A 17,979-nucleotide genomic window follows, 5' to 3' on the forward strand; every position below is an offset into this window, starting at 1 on the left:
AGACAGACATTTATTTATACCTGGCTAACTGAGACCCTGGGTATGTAGAATACTTCTTTAAGTGACCAAAATTTGGTCGTCCCTTGAAGTCTCGCTTATCCAGGTTTCACTGTATTAAACACTACCTACAACCATTTAATGATGTTATAATTTCTTTTTTCCCCTCACTAGCTCGGAAACACGTGTTTTATCCTTCAATACCAGCGGGTAAAAACGCATTTTATCCACTAGTGGGTAAAGTAATTTGACCTTGAATAAAGTCAAATTAACTGCTTTAAAATTGATAAAAGTAGGTGAAGTCATAAAGATGATTTACCACCTGTGGAACTACTGATGGAAGCAGTAATAAACGCATTTTTTGCGTTGTAGTTTCCTCGCTATAGTGAGGGGAAAAGTTTTGTGTTACACTCGGGTGCAAATTTATTTTACTTCTCGTGTGTTTAAAAACTCGCATGTTCAGGATTCTATTCTCGAACCACTCGCTTCGCTCGTGGTTCAACTATAGAATCCTTTCACTTGCTCGTTTTTCAATTCCACACTCGGCGTTATAATACAACTTTGCCCCCTTGTATAACAAATAACTATTTTTTTTTTGGCTCATAAGTCAGCAGTTCTTAAAAAGTTTGTACAAAAATTAAGGAAAAAGTTGAATATTAAACATGTAAAGTCGGGACCCTCACGTAAAATTGTCGAAGGTCGCTCGACATATTTCGCTCCATAACGAGGAGCATTACGGAGCGAAACATGTCGAGCGACCTTCGACAATTTTACGTGAGTTACCCGATTTTACATGTTTAATATGTCAGTGACTCACGGTAGTTTTATTATTAAAAAGTTGATTCATTTGTTTTTATTCGTATTTTGTTACCAAGATTTATTTAACGAATCGAATTTTTTTGTAACTTCTATTTCGTCATTAAGGTTCTCTAACTAGTATACTATGTTATATAATATCTTATGAAAGTTGACTTATTTTACTAAATGTTAGTAACAAAATTAGATCAATTAAAATTTGCTGACGTTACTATGTACAACTTTTTGGGAACTGCTCAGGTATGATACCTGTATTGCAGTGAAACCTTAGATACATATTTATATCAGAGAAGAGTTGTTGTCCGAATAATAAATGTAAATAAAAAGCCTTTTATTTCATGCAAATTCGTTACAATTTTTGTTAGACATAAGAGAAAGAAAAAAAGTATAAATATATTATGGTAAAATGTTGTCGTGTTGTGTATCTTAGCTATGTAAATAGATATCTTTGATGATGTTGTCCGAATAAATGTATGTAAATTTTCAACCTACGAATCACCTATTTCTTTATGAATACATTACGGCTTATCGTTTGTCAGGTCTTGCATAGTTGAAAGACTCATGAGAACCTTTGTACCTACGTCTAAGTCGAGCGCCGTAGCCCGTTCCGCTGGTATCGTGCAACTGGTACGGCCCGGCCACGACATTGGTCTAAGCGCGTCAGCGGTGAGCGGCAGCCGTACGTGCGAATGAAAAGTCATCGCTGAAATCATCGCTGTGTCTTGCTCCAATGTATGACCGCCGCTCACCGCTGTCGCGCTTAGATCAATGTCGTGGCTGGGCCGGTAGCGAAGATTACACAAGCGGTAGAATAATAGGAGCCGTTCGTGAGGCAAAGTAAAAATATACACTATCATGCTTAAAAGGCAATTAACAGTTTTTAATTTATTTATTTATCGTATGGCTTTTACACACTGATTAAAACTTATTATATTAGTTTTTAATAAAAAAGGAACTTATTTATTTAAATAATATGCCTTAAAAACACACTTTTCAACATGTTAATATTTCTATTAAATCGGTCGGCTCAATTTGTACCCACATTATCTCGGAATAATCAATATGAATATCAAAGGTGATATTTTTGTTTGAAGAAGTGTAAAGTTTAATCACTATATTCAGCGAATATTATTTGACGTAGGTTCTGAACTTTTTTATTCGGCGTTAACAGTACGTTAACAAAGACAAACATAAAAGCAAAAAGGAACTTATTTATTTAAATAATATGCTTTAAAAACACGACACTTTCCCAACATGTTACTATTTCTATTAACTTAGTCGGCTCAATTTGCACCTACATTATCTCGGATTAATCAATATGAATATCAAAGGTGATATTTTTGTTTGAAGAATTGTACAGTTTACTATATTCAGCGAATATTATTTAACGTAGGTACTGAACTTGTTTATTCGGCGTTAACAGTACGTGAACAAAGACAAACATAAAAGCAGCATACTGCTGAAATGTACAAAGTATTTTCCTCCAAATGTTTTCCTTCAAAAATTTTCCATCTTTATATGATTCTAAAATGTGCACCGTTTGTGCATGAGGTAAAGTTTATTTGCGAAATATTTTGTTACAATGTTCTGGGATGGATGGTCAAATATCCAGGGGAATTAGTGTCAATATTCTATGTGAATTATTGTGACGCCTGCCATATTTGGTGCGGTGTGCTACTGGACGGTCTACCCGTGCGTGGCTTGGGTATTTTCGATTAAACGACAGTTTATGTTCGGTACATATTATTTGTTTTATGAAATATTTTATATACATCCATGTCAGAAGTTCTCTATAAGGTCCAGCGGGAAAATTTCGACTGGGGTATTGTTTGCTGTCTCATACTTACTATTTTGAAAAGTATGTTAGTTTAAGCATATGTTCACGTAGGTATGCATTTACTAAATTACTATTTAATATTAAATTTAGGGTAAGCATTATTAAGAATAATTGCGACTTAAGTATGGTGCAGAGCGTTATCGGCAAATGCGCGCTGTCTCGTCAACAAACTGCTTGAGCAGTTCTGTTTGGCGAGTAACTTCAAAAAATGTAAAGTGTATATGTAGGTACCTTGAAATAAGTAAATAAATTAAAAAGAAATTGGCCTTTATTAAGAAATCTGTTTATGCTAGCACATCGTACTTTAATTTAGAGCATTATGTTATTGACAAAGAAATAATCATATTTGCGATGATGGAATTCACCGATCAGTCATTTGTTTCGTTTCAAATATCGATCGTATTAAAAGTGAACAACTGACAATCACTAGTTGATATAATCTCTTACCTGATTTTAGATTATATCTGTAGGTAGTATAAAATTTATAAATGCTGATACGTACGCAATAATGTGTTATCCCACATGCATTTTGCAATAAAATGTCAAATCAAAAATTTTACGATTAAAGTTGACATTTTATTGCAAATTCAGGTGGAATAACACATTAGTAGATTTTTTTTTAAATAGGTATAATAATTAATAAATATTCATGTAGTCTTCTCGATATCATTTTATATATTATATATAAAATGATATCGAGAAGACTACATGAATATCTAGAGCCTACAGTTTAATGCATGTAACACCTTTGGAGTTGCAGGCATCCGTAGACTACAGTGACTATCAACTAATCAGAAACAGCGAGCGACAACCTTTGACTCAAAGTGTTGTTAATGGAAACTATACGGATAAACATTTATTCTCATATGGATAGGCATTCAATGTCACGCAAACATAATCATTATAAATCTAATCATTTTTTGTCGAGGCGAGTCACTGCCTGCTGAAAATAAAATTGATTACCGTTTTATTAAGCAAGCATCCGATTACTTTTATCCAGTAGCCCAGTTTATTTTAGATTCCATCAACTCTCAAATAGTTCGTATACCTTGACGGGTGCTGCTTTCGCATCGTTGTTTTCTCCATGCATAAAATTCCAATACAGTAAAAAGAAGCTACCTACAATATACCACAGCTAAATATAGACCACTGCTTACTACAGGCATTTGGACCTATGGCCTTTTCAATCTGTGCAATTGCTATTGACCAACAGACCTAAGGAAACCTACCAGAAGTGCACGAATCTGACACACTGAAATAGTTGCTCAATAAGTATGAACTTTGATTTTAGCGATAATAACCGTATGTGCTTGTACCGTGTTCAGTTAGGTATGTTACTTTATAAACAGAATATGCGACAGAATATCAAAACTTCAAACAACAGATGTTCCTAAGGAATAAAAACTTTTCTGCCATTACACACATTCTCTGAAACACTGTCCTATGCAACGAAACTTGTATCGTATAAAGCCAGACGCTGGCAGCAAGCTGCTGGATGCCAGAAGTTAAAAGTATTGTTTACTTAGACTTTTACGTCAGGGCTTCGACATTCCGACTTTAAAACTTTACTTATTAGCGAGCTATCTTTTTGCCGGTCCGGCTTTTTCCACGGATTAGCGGCAAGCTTGTTTATTTTCTTCTGTTTATGTTTTGTACGGGTCGATGGTTTGCTCGCCACCAGGCAGTGAATAATCTGATTACGAGCAGTAACAAGAAGCACTGTTGCTTTAAATGAGTCAGTTCTGCGGAAACCTCTTTCTATGCAATTTCTTATACAATCTACAGTTCGCGGTTTGTTTTGCTTCTATTTTAGTTTGTTACTATGATGTTAAAGTTTGTGTTGCTTACTCAAATTTTAAGTTTTAAGTATTTGAAATATATATCTTTCTACTCTATCTATTAATAAAGCACATGCTTGATTACCAATTATTAACAGAACTTGTAGTGTGGGCGTAGTATATGCAAAAGGCACATGGGGCGTTTAGGGTCCCGTGCAACAATGCGTCCCGGGTGTTGATAGGGCTGCCTAGTTTATGTAGCGTATCAGACAGTCTAGCCAATGTGACAAAAACTTGCGCTACGATAACAAAACGCTTTCGTTAGCGTTTCATTCTCTAAGGATTTCAGTTTGCACGTTATCTATGCACCTCGAGAAATTAGTACAGTGCTCAGTTGATCACCCCATTACATCAATTTTCTGAATAATTACCTACTTATTAAGCTAGTAATATGCTCTCATAATACTGTAATAATTATTCGTGGTCAATTTACGACTTATTTATACGCATCAATTTTAAACTGGATATTTACAAAGGTGCCCCAAATTCCAAAATGAATGTAATAAAGGCAAACGAATGATATGTTGATTTAAGAAGCTTAAAACCAATTTTAAATAAGTTTTTACAACGCACAGTTAAAACTTTTCTTTATCAGGTATTTTCTTCGCATGGAGTGAACATTCTACATATCATTACTGCTCAGCAGTTATGATATGAACCTATATACAAATAGACTTTCTTATCGTTACTCAAATTAAGTTTATTTGGATACCGCTGACAATAATCTAATTGACAGATTTAAGTGCTGGAGTAGAAAATATTTTTAGATACCATAAAAGCCGCTTTCAGTATTAGTACAGCACCGCTTACTAACGTTTGTGTAGGTGTGAACTGTCCGCCCGATCCGCCGCAATACTCCGCTGTGGTAGCGTCGCCGGAGCAGAAACACTCTGGCAGCGCCCACAGCATCGTACGCGCGTCGCCGACCACGCCTTTATCACAGCACGCTGCTTACGCTGACTCACAGGTAGATAATAAATCACTTTACTAACACTTGACCTTATTATAATACTATACATTTTCGCGTTTTGGTACAGTCAACAACACGGATGTGAATACAAAGTGCCAAAAATATACACACCGTAATATACAGTCGACCAATTGGAATTATGTATGGGCCACCGTAGAACCTTTCCTTAAATGTCTGAGTGACTTAATAAAGCACGATGTCAATAACACAGGCCACAGGGTTCTAGAGTGGCCTAGGATTCAAATTGGTTGACTGTACATGCAGTAAAGTTTTGTGTACTTATTTTTGAAACTTTGTCTGTATTCACAGCTGTTTTGTTGACTGTTCTTAATATGGCAACTTTCAAAATCGTTCACACTTAATGGGTACGCAATTTTCTCGCAATACGCCATGTGAATGATTGTGTAAGTTGAAATGTAACATTCACTGCCATTATGGTATTCGATAAAATCTCGTATACGGCATGAGAAAAAATTTGCGCCATGTACCCTAGCCTTACGGGTCCAACCAGGGGCGGCTCACTCTGCGATTCTATCGCCGCGTTACAAGTACATGCTGGCGGCCGCGAGTTCGCGGCCTACTCAGGGGTGGCGCGCGTTCTCACGGAACGCACGCTCACACTTTTTATTGTTACTTTACGTCGCGAGTTTTTACTAAGGTTTATATGCGATGTCGGCGTGTGGAATGGCTAATAATACTCGTACTTAGTTAAATGTCATCATGAATAAATAAGACAATTTCACACATCTACTAATGATTAAGTCCCACGGAAAAGTTCAATAAGTCTTGTGATGTTAGGGATTAAACAAAAATATATAAATACTGTATATTATATACCTAGAGAAAATTATATACCTAAGAATTAAATATGATATAGTATAACATTTTATCTGATTGTTAATAGGCTAGTTTCCTACTAGTCAAATCAGCTTCTTTTTAAGAACTGTCAAAACGATTTTCTAATATGGAATTACTATGAAATACTGAGGAGTGACGTCACGGTCAATTCATTTACTTTATATCTTTCTCTTTGACTTATTAAATAGAAATTGTGTTTAAACATAACTACTGTCCAAATTTTTCTTCTAATTATGTGGTTCTTTATTTCGTGCACTGCATAAAATATTTTATTTTAAGTATAGGAAACTAGCCTATTCGTTTTAATCTATAGGCAACCCTATACTCCGAAGCTGCGCACGTGCGGCTCGTTTCTTTGTTAGAATTTTGTAGGCATTTATAAAGGCGGCATTTCGTGAACATCAAAGAAGTGGGCCTTCTGTACTTGTACTATTATATATTCTGTGGTCCAACGCGATAAATTTAGAATTTACCTTCGGTTCTGATGTTTCAGCCAGGTTGCACTGGTACACTCAGTGCGGTAATGAACCTTGTACAAAAACGGGTTAATAAGTTTGATTTGTTTACCCCGAACATTTATTAAATTAAAAAAAAAAATTGGGTAAGTCAGTGTTGTTCAAAAGTTCATCATCAGTATTCCATGACCACCAGACAGTACAGTGTAACCTGTTCGAAAAGTTGGAATAAAGATAAAATAGTGTTCATTTATCGCATTCGACCCGTAAGGCTAGGTTCACACGGCGTTATTTTTTCTCGTTTACCGTAAGTGACCATAAAATAGGTACTTGATAGAATTTTCGCTTTATAACTACAGCTTATATGTACATTGGTTGGATCGACTAATCCCGCTGTCATTTAATTCAGTTACTTTAAGTTGTTAGTTCATGAACATTCATGCTACGATGATTCGCTTTGTAGATCGCATTTACAACGGATTGAAGCTGCCCTTACCGACTGTAAAACATCAAACTAAATCAAATTCATACATTTTTATAACATTTATAAATCAAAATCATCATTTAAACGTCAATTCTACCAGCAAGCAGTTTGGGCATCAAGTTAAAACCTGTATGAAATTACTTTAAAGTCAACTTTGTCATTTGTTTTAGGAGTATTAAGAGAGCCTTTCCCAAATGTTTTGGTCCCATTATTAATTAGTGCTGTGCGTCAGAATGCGTCGAGCGTAGCACTATTATACCGAGAATTTCTGCTCATTTGTCGGCTGTTTCAGAGTGAATCTGGTCGAAGCGGTGTCAATGGCGCGGTGAGATCGCATCGAGAGGTGGTCACGACGAGAACGCCCTTGCTGGCGGCCCATCAAGAAAGTTGCGTTTAATGTTGTGTACGTACTCTTTGTTTTGTAGTCAAGGTTACCTAATTGTTACATGTTTTTACGAATATTTATAATTATTATAAATTAAAATGACGAAGTGTTAACTGCCGCTTAATAGTTCTGGGTTCTGGGCAAAGTTGATTTTATTTTTGAGATAATATCAGATCTAAGTAACAAACATTATAAATTAATTTAATTTCGTCATACGATCTGTGCTATTAAAAATAAATAATGCAAAATTTAATTATTTATTGTTTAAAACCGAAATAAATTACACATATGAAAGAAAAAGTGACCAAGTCCTCTGGTGCCTGAGGCTGGACAAGTTGAAATATTTTCAATAGATTATAATTTAACTTGTGTTTATTAGAATTGATTTAGCAGCGCCATCTCGAGAGATGGCGCTGCACAGCTCGAGAGCTGTGTCGAAACCAACTTGAGTTTGGTTCACACGGGGGGCAAGAACCATACCGTTCTGCCCTAGGGATGGACAGAGGGCGCTACGAGTCCTTGTATAGATTACTCATATGAGAGATAATTTCGACCTCGACAGCTGTGACCTGGGTGGCCGAGCGGATAAAGAGGCATTTCCCGCGATTGGAGAGTACGCTGGTTCGGTTCCAGCCTCAGGCACCAGAGGACTTGGTCACTTTTTCTTTCATATGTGTAATTTATTTCGGTTTTAATTTATATACATAGTAGTGTGACTACTTTAAGACAGCACAAGTTGAAATATTTTCAATAGATTATAATTTAACTTGTGTTCATTAGTATTTATTGTTTGTTTTTTGCAGTTATCGATTTTTCTTTATGGTCATTTTCAAAATCAACAGTGACTGAAAAACAAAATCCCAAAGAAACAAATCTTCTAGGCTAGGACTTAAAATTTGTGGATCACAGTACAATCAGTAAATATAGAGGTATATAGATTTACCGTACAGAGATTCAACATTGGATAATACCACGACAGTTTTGAATTTCGTGAAGAGGGAGATATAACAATAACCTATGAAATGCTTTAAGAGGGTGACCTTCGCTTCCATGTCCACTTTATTCATAATATTCAGGAATACTCTTTTAGAAAATTGACGTGCCCAAAACTGGATAATCTTCATTATGGCAGTATTAATTAATCGGGTTAAACCCTAGAATGCTGATGTCAAAAACTTTCTACTGAATTAATAACTTTGATCTGTAAATTATTGTCCAAATTGTCTACGACGGATTCGGAATTATAAATTCGCTTTTTGCGTTATATTCTTTCTTCGGTTAATCATTTACACGACTGCCCAAAAAATGATTGTATTGTTTACAACATTCATGTTTGTATGCCGACAATAGTCATCATGTGTTTGTGTTTAATAATGTTTACTAACCTAAATTAACAGCCATCTCTTCAAAAAAGTGAAAGAGCATAATGGGATAGTTCCACAAAATGAAATGTACTAAAATGTTCATTTCGCAATAGACACTTAAAACACTGTACGGTCGCGTAATGTAAAATTTCAATTTCTAGCCGAGCGGTAACCGTCACTGAGCTGGACACTCAGACAGACATTGTTGACCACTATAGCAGTTAAATAACATGCATGATTTATTTTGTCGACAAACAGATACCCTTTCTATTCTTACCTCTACAATGAATGGAGATTGAAATCAGTATTCAGTATAATAGGTAAGTATTACCTAATATACCTATACGCAGGTTGCGGGGTAGATTTTAACCCGAGGTTAACCCACCATTTTATATGGAATTTGACAGTTGACAGCCCACTAACCTTGAGTTAAGCGGGTGGTGCAAGTGCCCTTATTTTATTATATTTATGGTATAACTAGCTTTTTCCCGCGGCTTCGCTCGCGTTAGAAAGAGACAAAATGTAGCCTATGTCACTCTGCATCCCTTCAACTATCTTCACTTAAAAAATCACGTCAATTCGTCGCTCCGTTTTGCCGTGAAAGACGGACAAACAAATAGACAACACACATTTTCCCATTTATATAAAATTATAGTATGGATTATACAAAGCCATATACTTACTACATAAACACGCATATAAAGAGAAAACCGAAAAAACTAACATTTAAAGTCATTATTTCACTAATTTAACTGGCAATAAGCGTTACCGCTCGTTTTTATTTTACCTAGAGATGTACCTGAAATCCTCAAACCACTAATGTACGAATATCGCGTCAAATAATATACTTACACTACATATATCTCTATGTACGAGTATCTACCCATTTCTACTTACCCATTTTTACTTGACGGAAGCACTTATTCATATGTTAATCACCACGAAGTGAAACCTACAGCCGTTTCTGATAGCAGACTTTCCATAATTAAAACTTTGACTGACTGATTTAAAGTTACATATCTACGAGTATATATACTATAATATATCTACTCGTGTTTGATTCAAAGGAACGCTATTATTAATTATAAAACTTATGAACATATTAAATATAATTTAAGTACATCAAATGCCACATTTATAACAAAACAAATCCTGGAATAATTCATCTTTATAAAAAACGTTTATTGGTATTTTTAAAGTCGCATTCACTTTTTGACAAGGTGTTGTCAAATATGTATCCAAATTTTGAAGACACGCTGAAAATTCCCACGACAAGTTAATCACCTGTCACGATATGACAGGGAAAAGATATACCTGGAAGCAAATTTTGCTAGCTTAATTAAACATTTATTGGAATATTCCATTATTCTTTAACGTACTTCGTATATTATGTACTCTTAATCTTGATGACTGTTATGAAAATAATTGTCAATTTGTTCTTCTTCCACTGTTTTAATAAAAGTAATAAAATACGATTCATAATATTTAACGAATTAATAATTTTATTTGTTTAGGTATTAGATTCTTGTGTTTCGTAAAATTTCGGGGAAAAGTTCGACGAAAAAGTCAAATTATTATGTATTTAGAAAAATATTAATGTATGTAACTAGAATAATAATATTTCAAGGCAATGACTGATATGAACTCAAAATGTAAATATTAGTATAGAGGAAAACCGTAGGTATTAAAGTATTTCTTCGTAATAACACTTGTTTACTAAGAGGGAACAAGTGGGAGCAGGCTCTAAGCTAAGATAATTTATGTCTTAAGGCTCATTTAGACGTTGTGCGAAATCGCATGCGATTTTACATAATAAGTACCTTATGGACTATTCAATTAAGGTTACATCTAATTCAGCGGAACGATCCAATCCCGCATTGTAATGAAACTCGCATGTGAGATCTCGTACTTTCTGTATATCACAGTCTTAGTATATCACAATTTGATGATGTTTAAGAATAATAAAAACATTAATGAGAAATTTCACACTTACTTAACTTTTATTTTAATTGCACTTAGTATTATAAAAATGAACGTATTTATTGTAAATAACATAATTGTAAACTGTAATGTAAATATACATAGATTAATGTACACGATTAATAACTTTGTTTTATATTTACCAATCTGTTATCGTTATTAGACACCAAATTAAATTGAATTATTGAATTAGTAAATTAAATATGGTTATTGAAATACAGTGTACACAATCATGATTATCGCACGGACTGATTGTCAAAAAACATGAATTGCTCATAATACCAGTAACAATAAATACTGTATGCACGAATGAAATGATTTGTTGAAAACAGTTGCCATGGCATTGAACTGAATAATAACAGTTTTTATTAAATGTGATTAAAAAATGTTAAAACTGAGTTATGCTGTTTTTTTTTACATCTTTCACTATCCACTTAAATTCAAAGCAAAGTCAGCATATTGACCTTTATGTGATGTGCCTTTATGTGTGGTATTGTATATGCGCCAGTTCAAAAATTGTTATTTATATTGGTAATAAAAATTGTTGAGTTGAGTTACTAGACTTCGCTTGTAACTTTCATTTTTGTGAAATGGCCACAAATCTGCTCCTAAGCATAGTGTACGTAGTAAGTAAGCATAGTTCAAATAGGGTATGAAAAAAAAATGCAACTTTGTGCGATGACTTAAAATAATTATTGGCCTCTAACACAAGAAAATCCTACTTTGCTTCGTCTAAAGCCGTATTACACCAAGATTGTCTGGCGTAATATTGACGAAAGCTACTTTCGCCAACAACGGGCTCACATAGATGTATCTCCGCTATCCGCCCAAAGATATTAAGGATGATGAACAAAACATCCATTTGGTCGACCCAAATATGTTTTGACTGCCCGAAAAGACCTACATAAGTCCATATCATACGTCAACTGCATATCGCAGTATCAGAGAAATAAAAGGGAGTAAAATTATATGGTGGGGCCTTAAGTGCCCTGACCCTGAAACCGCAGTCTGACAAAGATCATGAATATTCATATACAGGGTGTTTCCTGTAACAGGAGCAATAAATTAAAATGTAGATTCCTTAGATTATCAGTAGTCATAGTTAAAATATCTTAATGTTCCAAAGTCCTTAAATATGGAGAAAGAGCAATTCAAATTAAATTTCACAGTCAGTGGATGCTAACTATCGCGAAATTATCGCTTTACGGTCATTTAGTGGCGTGGTACCGGGGCTAACTTCAGAAATAATCTTAAACCAATCGCAAATAGTAGTCTTATCTAGGCGGACTAGGAACAATTTTCAATTGTAAGTCACACAAAATGACACTCGAATTTTGGTTATTTTTTAAAATCCGTCTTGAAAATCGTAAAATCTTTCGGTCTGAACTTTTTATTCAACTCATTCGGATAATTTAAAATAAAAAGTAGTACTGACTTGTCAATTAAATTGTCAATATCGCTGAAAAATGGCACGATATACTTCTCAAGAATTATGTGACATGATTTTGCTCTACGGAGAAACGAGAGGCAATGCTGCTCGAGCTCTCAATTTGTACCGGGAGCGGAATCCTAACCGGAGGCATCCTGCGAACGGCCGCGTCATTGTGAACGCTGTGCAACGTGTGCGGGACGACCTGCCCATATCTGGCAGAGTGCAGCCGCCACAAGGGCCTGGTGCAGCATTTAACGTCAGACTGGCACTGGAACGACGGATTCTTCAGCACTTCCGTGAACGTCCAACTACCAGCACAAGGAGAGCGGGTCTGTTATTTGGTGTCAATAATAGTATTGTTCACAAAGTTTTAAAAAAGAATAAGAAGCATCCATACAAATTTTTAAAAGTGCAGGCTTTGTTGCAGCGAGATTACTTAGCGCGGCATGTTTATTGTGAGTGGTTCATGGAACAGTGCCATGGGGACAGACGCGATATAACATTCGCACAAAATGTTATCTGGACCGATGAATCAACGTTTACTAACAATGGACTATGGAATCGAAAAAATACCCATTATTGGAGTACGAACAACCCCCGTTTAATGAGACAGACAGCTCACCAATATCGGTTCTCTGTGAACGTCTGGGCAGCTGTACACGGAAATACGATAATTGGTCCGGTATTCATCGATGGTAATTTAAATACAGTCCGTTTTTTAGACTTGATAAATGGCACTTTGTTACAGTATTACAACAATCTGCCGGAGGAAATAAGAAACGCAACATGGTTCCAACTCGATGGAGCCCCTGCTCATTCCACTGTGGCAATCCGTGAAAAGTTGTCTGAATTATTTGGAGATCGATGGATCGGACGATTCGGACCTAAGCGATGGCCACCGAGGTCACCGGATTTAACTTGTCTGGACTTCTTTTTATGGGGAGCTATCAAAAACGACGTGTATTCTGCCGAAGTGGATAATGTAGAAATGTTAAAAGATCGAATTATTCAGGCATTTAACACCATACGGCAACGTGATCTAAATGTAGTTCATCGAAATACATTATTAAGGTACGAAGCATGCATACAAGCACATGGCCAGCATATCGAGAACATTTTAAATTAAGTAAGTGGCTAGTAGGCAATTAATTATTAAGGATTCTGACAAGAAGCCATAGAATTTTAGTTATTTTTTGTTTTCTTTAACTATTTCATTATACGTGCATAAAACCAAAAATTATTCAATTATTGCATTTTTATTAAGTGTAAGTAATCGATGTAAATACTCCAACTTCTTTTGACAAGTGCCATTGATTCACAGTCCGAAAGAGAAGTCAATGTGTCGCACTAGTGGCAATCTTGACATTTGAATTACTTTTGAATTCGTCATTACTCGGTTAATGAAAACGAAACACAGCTATTTACTTGACCTCTCTATCGGCCTTAATTTGTGACTAAGGTTCTCCTATACACCTTTGTGGGTTTGACATACCTACCACGCAATCCCGAATGCAAACTTTTTGATTGCAATGAGCGTTTTTAATTTTTGCCATACCATAACCAAAGCCCGTTTTTCATGCTGTAACCTTTTTGGCCTAAATCACAAAACACAGAACTCTTAAGTGCCGTAAATGTTGGAACCTCTTTGGCTTATCTAAGAATAGTGACAAGACCTGACGTTCAACCGTGTTATGATTGAGAATGTCAAGTTATCGAGTGTAAAGTCTGGGCAATATTACAAATTACTATGGTGTGAATTGCGTTTACGTTATTGTACGACAAGCCTTAATTACGCTGAAACCAGAGAAAATCAAGTCGAGGGTTACGACAAATAACATACGACGGTTATCATCATCCATCAGCTAGGACCTATTATTGTAAACAATGTGTAACCAATATGCAATGTCCATCATGAATCATTACTTTATGAGAACAACTAAAAGAACACAAACACAGAACGCAACAATAAAAATGTAAGCCACCCATAGCTTGGACTCAATAAACATTTTGATTTTTTATTGTGGTTAATTATTTTACCTAGATAGGTAGTTTACGTTTGCAAAGTTATTTTCTAAACAGTTACGTAAAAGTCCGTTGTGTTTATTAGTTTTATTGCTATCATATCAAGTGTTATCTGTAAATACTTAAAACATAATCACTGAAGTGATTGAAGAACTCGAGCATCCTTTTTGTGACACTTGTGTTACACTCAACGAAGTATTCCGACTAAACACGATAGTAGTGAATCAATGGTTGCCAAGTGTGGCGGCTGACGGCTGTACATTGCTGGCTCGATTTATTTTGTTAGAAAATAACGGTAAAATTATTTTTCAGTTTAATTAATTAAAACCATTTGGACTTAATTACTGATTAGTTAGAGGCTCTATATTTTAATTTATTGCTCCTGTTACAGGAAACACCCTGTATAAGACTACTTATAAGGTGAGTTGAAAGTACGTTGAAACAATGTCAATCCTGAGACATCGTACTCATGTTAGTCGAGCTATAATTTTCCATACGTCAACTAGAACGTGAATCAGCTGTTACCAGCGCTCAAGGACACCTGTGACACCAAAAGAATTGTAAGTATGTTGCCAGTTTCAAAATGGAAGAACGCTGTTTAAGCTAACCTTTCAGGTTCATAACATAAGAAGTAGGTACCTATTTATGTATTTGGTTGATTTTTTCTACGATAAAGCGGGGTCGCTACTCTTGACAGAGATCCTCGGAAATGTATCGAAACATGTCGAACGTTATATCGACTTAACATGTGAGTAACCCGCTTAAAATATTTTAAAATATTTTTTAGATACATAGGTATCTAATTCATTGAATGACTTTGATGATTATAGATTTTATTAAATAAATAATCATAATTTGATATTCTGGATTTAAAAAAAAACTCAGCTAAAGTTCATACTTACTTCAAAAATATATCGCATATGTCTGAAATCGCAGAACTTTGTATGTCTTTTCAATTATGTTAAATGCCGGATTGATTTGAGTACCTAAAGGCGGAAAAATATTCTATCAATGGATGGCAGAAATTGGTACCGATTTATTTTATTGTATTTCATTAATCCTTTCATATTTTAATCGTGTAGTGTCGCACTCCGCTAGAATTTACTCTTTTTTACAATAGTAATGAACTACTTACCTACACATTATCCAACAGGTCATCAACACGACATATTCTTCTAGGAAGAATCGACCACCAAATCAACTTACGAAACATAAAAAAAAGTTTGCAACATACAGACACGATTTTATTTTTCCTGTAAAATTTAGCAAAAAAAACAATATTTCGTAAAATTTTCATAATTTTTCGTTGGTAAACTTCGGAGATAAGAGGGGGAACGGTATTTTTTTTTTCACATTTTCCTTCAAAATTCTTTTTTTTTTCCATAAGAAAACAATTTTAAAAAATAGTTTTGATATGTACAATTTAAGCTCTTTCGTAACTTGACTTTACAGTTTGCCCCCCTTCCATTCTTGCCATTTCCTAACATTACTATTAATAAATAAAATAAAAAATACTTTCAATTTGTAGAGGTTAACAATGTTCCTAACTATTCAAATTTCAAATCGATGCATAAGTAGTTCTCGAGATATTCAGTAATGTGACAGACGGACAAACAGATGGACAGAGTCGCACCATAAGGGTTCCTTTTGTACCTTTTTGGTACGGAACCCAAAAAAGTTACGCAATGTACCAACATAAATTGAGTGGAGCTGTAAAAATGCGGTCTCACGTGATAAATCATACCTATATAAGTTTTAATCCGGCGCGAAGAAATATTCAGCTCATAAATATGGGAGAAGAAAGCTCAATGGCCGGCATTGTGCCGTTGATGCAGGTTGACGCGCAAAACGTTTGTCCCGCGTCACAGGGGGCACAGTGTAATGGGAATCAGTACTAGGATCTCCATCTTGGCTGCTAAAATGGGTAGGAAAATAGAGTAATGTAGGGTAACTGTGCGCAACTACTTTAGATATTTATGAAAGATTGTATTACGTGTAGGTTTACAAATTAAAATTAAAGACGAAAATATTTAAAAAAATCTATTACTGAAGATATTATTCTCACGAAGAACGTTGTTTTTGTGTTGACTTTTTTTTATGTTAGTAATGTTTTTTTATATATTTTTTTGTACTTTATTATTTTAAACTAGGTATGTCTCAATACATTTTGCTAAATGTTATCAAAAGTAGTTTAATAATAAAAATCCAGAAACTGCACTGCCTGCACCTGCAAAACAAATGTCATTCGTTAAATAGGAAATGTAATGAAAACCTCCAGTGGTGATGAAAGCCGGATTCTAACGAGTACTTTTAGCAACCCGGTCATTGAATTGTTTTTAATGTGGCGTTTCAGTCTTTAATTTATTTTTAACGCCTACTGAATGTTAGGTTAATGTAATGTTAAGCTTCGCTATGGTCATTAATATATAATTAAATTTGTCCCCATCCCCACCCCATATGATAACATGGGAATACACTACGTGTAGGTGTTAATACCATTACTGACGCCGATTGTGGGCGTAAAGTACTATTCGAACCACATTGAACTCGTTACTGGTAATCAAAGTTTACTTTTCAAACTATAAATACTGCTACATACCAATATGAATGAGGAGGCACACTGACAATTTAGCCCGCCAGGCGGCGCCTGTGCAAGTGTCTAGGCATGTCACTGTCATACATATGTGAGAGAGAGAAAAACATATATTTTTCCTTTTTATTTTGACGACCGGTCTGGCTCAGTCGGTAGTGACCCTGCCTGATAAGCCGCGGTCCTGGGTTCGAATCCCGGTAAGGGCATTTATTTGTGTGATGAACACATATATTTGTTCCTGAGTCATTCATGTTTTCTATGTATATAAGTATGTATTTATCTATTTAAGTATGTATATCGTCGCTTAGCACTCATAGTACAAGCTTTGCTTAGTTTGGGGCTAAGTTGATCTGTGTAAGGTGTCCCTAATATTTATTTATTTATTTATTTTTATTTTCTCGCTCTCACGTATGAAATTCTTTATCTGCAATGGACTAATTGGGTGGCGCCATCTGTTATTACCTTGTGTGTGCCTCCTCGTTGTATACAGATAACCATTTTCTCCAATATACTCGGAAATATTACTTTAAAGTAGCAAAAATAAACCAGACTATTTTTAGTAACTTATTTATGGTTATAATCAAATTAAATAAATGACTGGTCTAGAGTAGTCGGTAGTGAACCAGTCTGCTAAGCCGATAGTCCTGGGTTCAAATCCTGGTAAGGGCATTTATTTGTGTGAACATAAATAATATTTTGTTCCTGAGTCATGGGAGCTTTCTATATACGAGTATATATTTAAGTATGTTTAAGTATAAATATCGTCGGTCTCGCGGTGGAGACGCTGGGCCCTTGGTCAGCAGACATGAAAGCCTTTGTAAGGGCTCTGTCAGCTCGGCTGGTGGACACCACAGGGGACCCCAGGGCTGGCGCGTACTTCTCGCAGCGTATTGCCCTGGCAATACAGCGGGGAAATGCTGCTAGCGTAATCGGCACTATGCCGCAGGC

General features: G+C 35.3%; 2 protein-coding genes across 2 annotated transcripts in view; both read left to right on the forward strand.

Moving 5' to 3' along the window:
* The window catches only part of LOC125228555 (hemicentin-1-like), a 183,735-nt gene extending 175,829 nt beyond the window's left edge, over positions 1-7,906 (forward strand). Inside the window, exons 16-17 of the mRNA XM_048133164.1 lie at positions 5,313-5,455; positions 7,548-7,906. Coding sequence (XP_047989121.1) covers positions 5,313-5,455; positions 7,548-7,652 — 248 coding nt within the window. The 3' untranslated portion in view covers positions 7,653-7,906. The remainder of the gene's footprint in view (positions 1-5,312; positions 5,456-7,547) is intronic.
* A 4,171-nt stretch (positions 7,907-12,077) lies between these two features.
* On the forward strand, positions 12,078-14,833 carry LOC125228905. Its single transcript, XM_048133615.1, has 2 exons — positions 12,078-12,745; positions 13,165-14,833. Exons 1-2 carry the CDS (start codon positions 12,451-12,453, stop codon positions 13,251-13,253), a joined length of 384 nt encoding a protein of 127 aa, XP_047989572.1. The 5' UTR covers positions 12,078-12,450; the 3' UTR covers positions 13,254-14,833.
* The last annotated feature ends 3,146 nt before the right edge of the window (positions 14,834-17,979 follow it).

Source organism: Leguminivora glycinivorella, chromosome 8 (genome assembly GCF_023078275.1).
Source record: "Leguminivora glycinivorella isolate SPB_JAAS2020 chromosome 8, LegGlyc_1.1, whole genome shotgun sequence".
Lineage (NCBI taxonomy): Eukaryota > Metazoa > Arthropoda > Insecta > Lepidoptera > Tortricidae > Leguminivora > Leguminivora glycinivorella.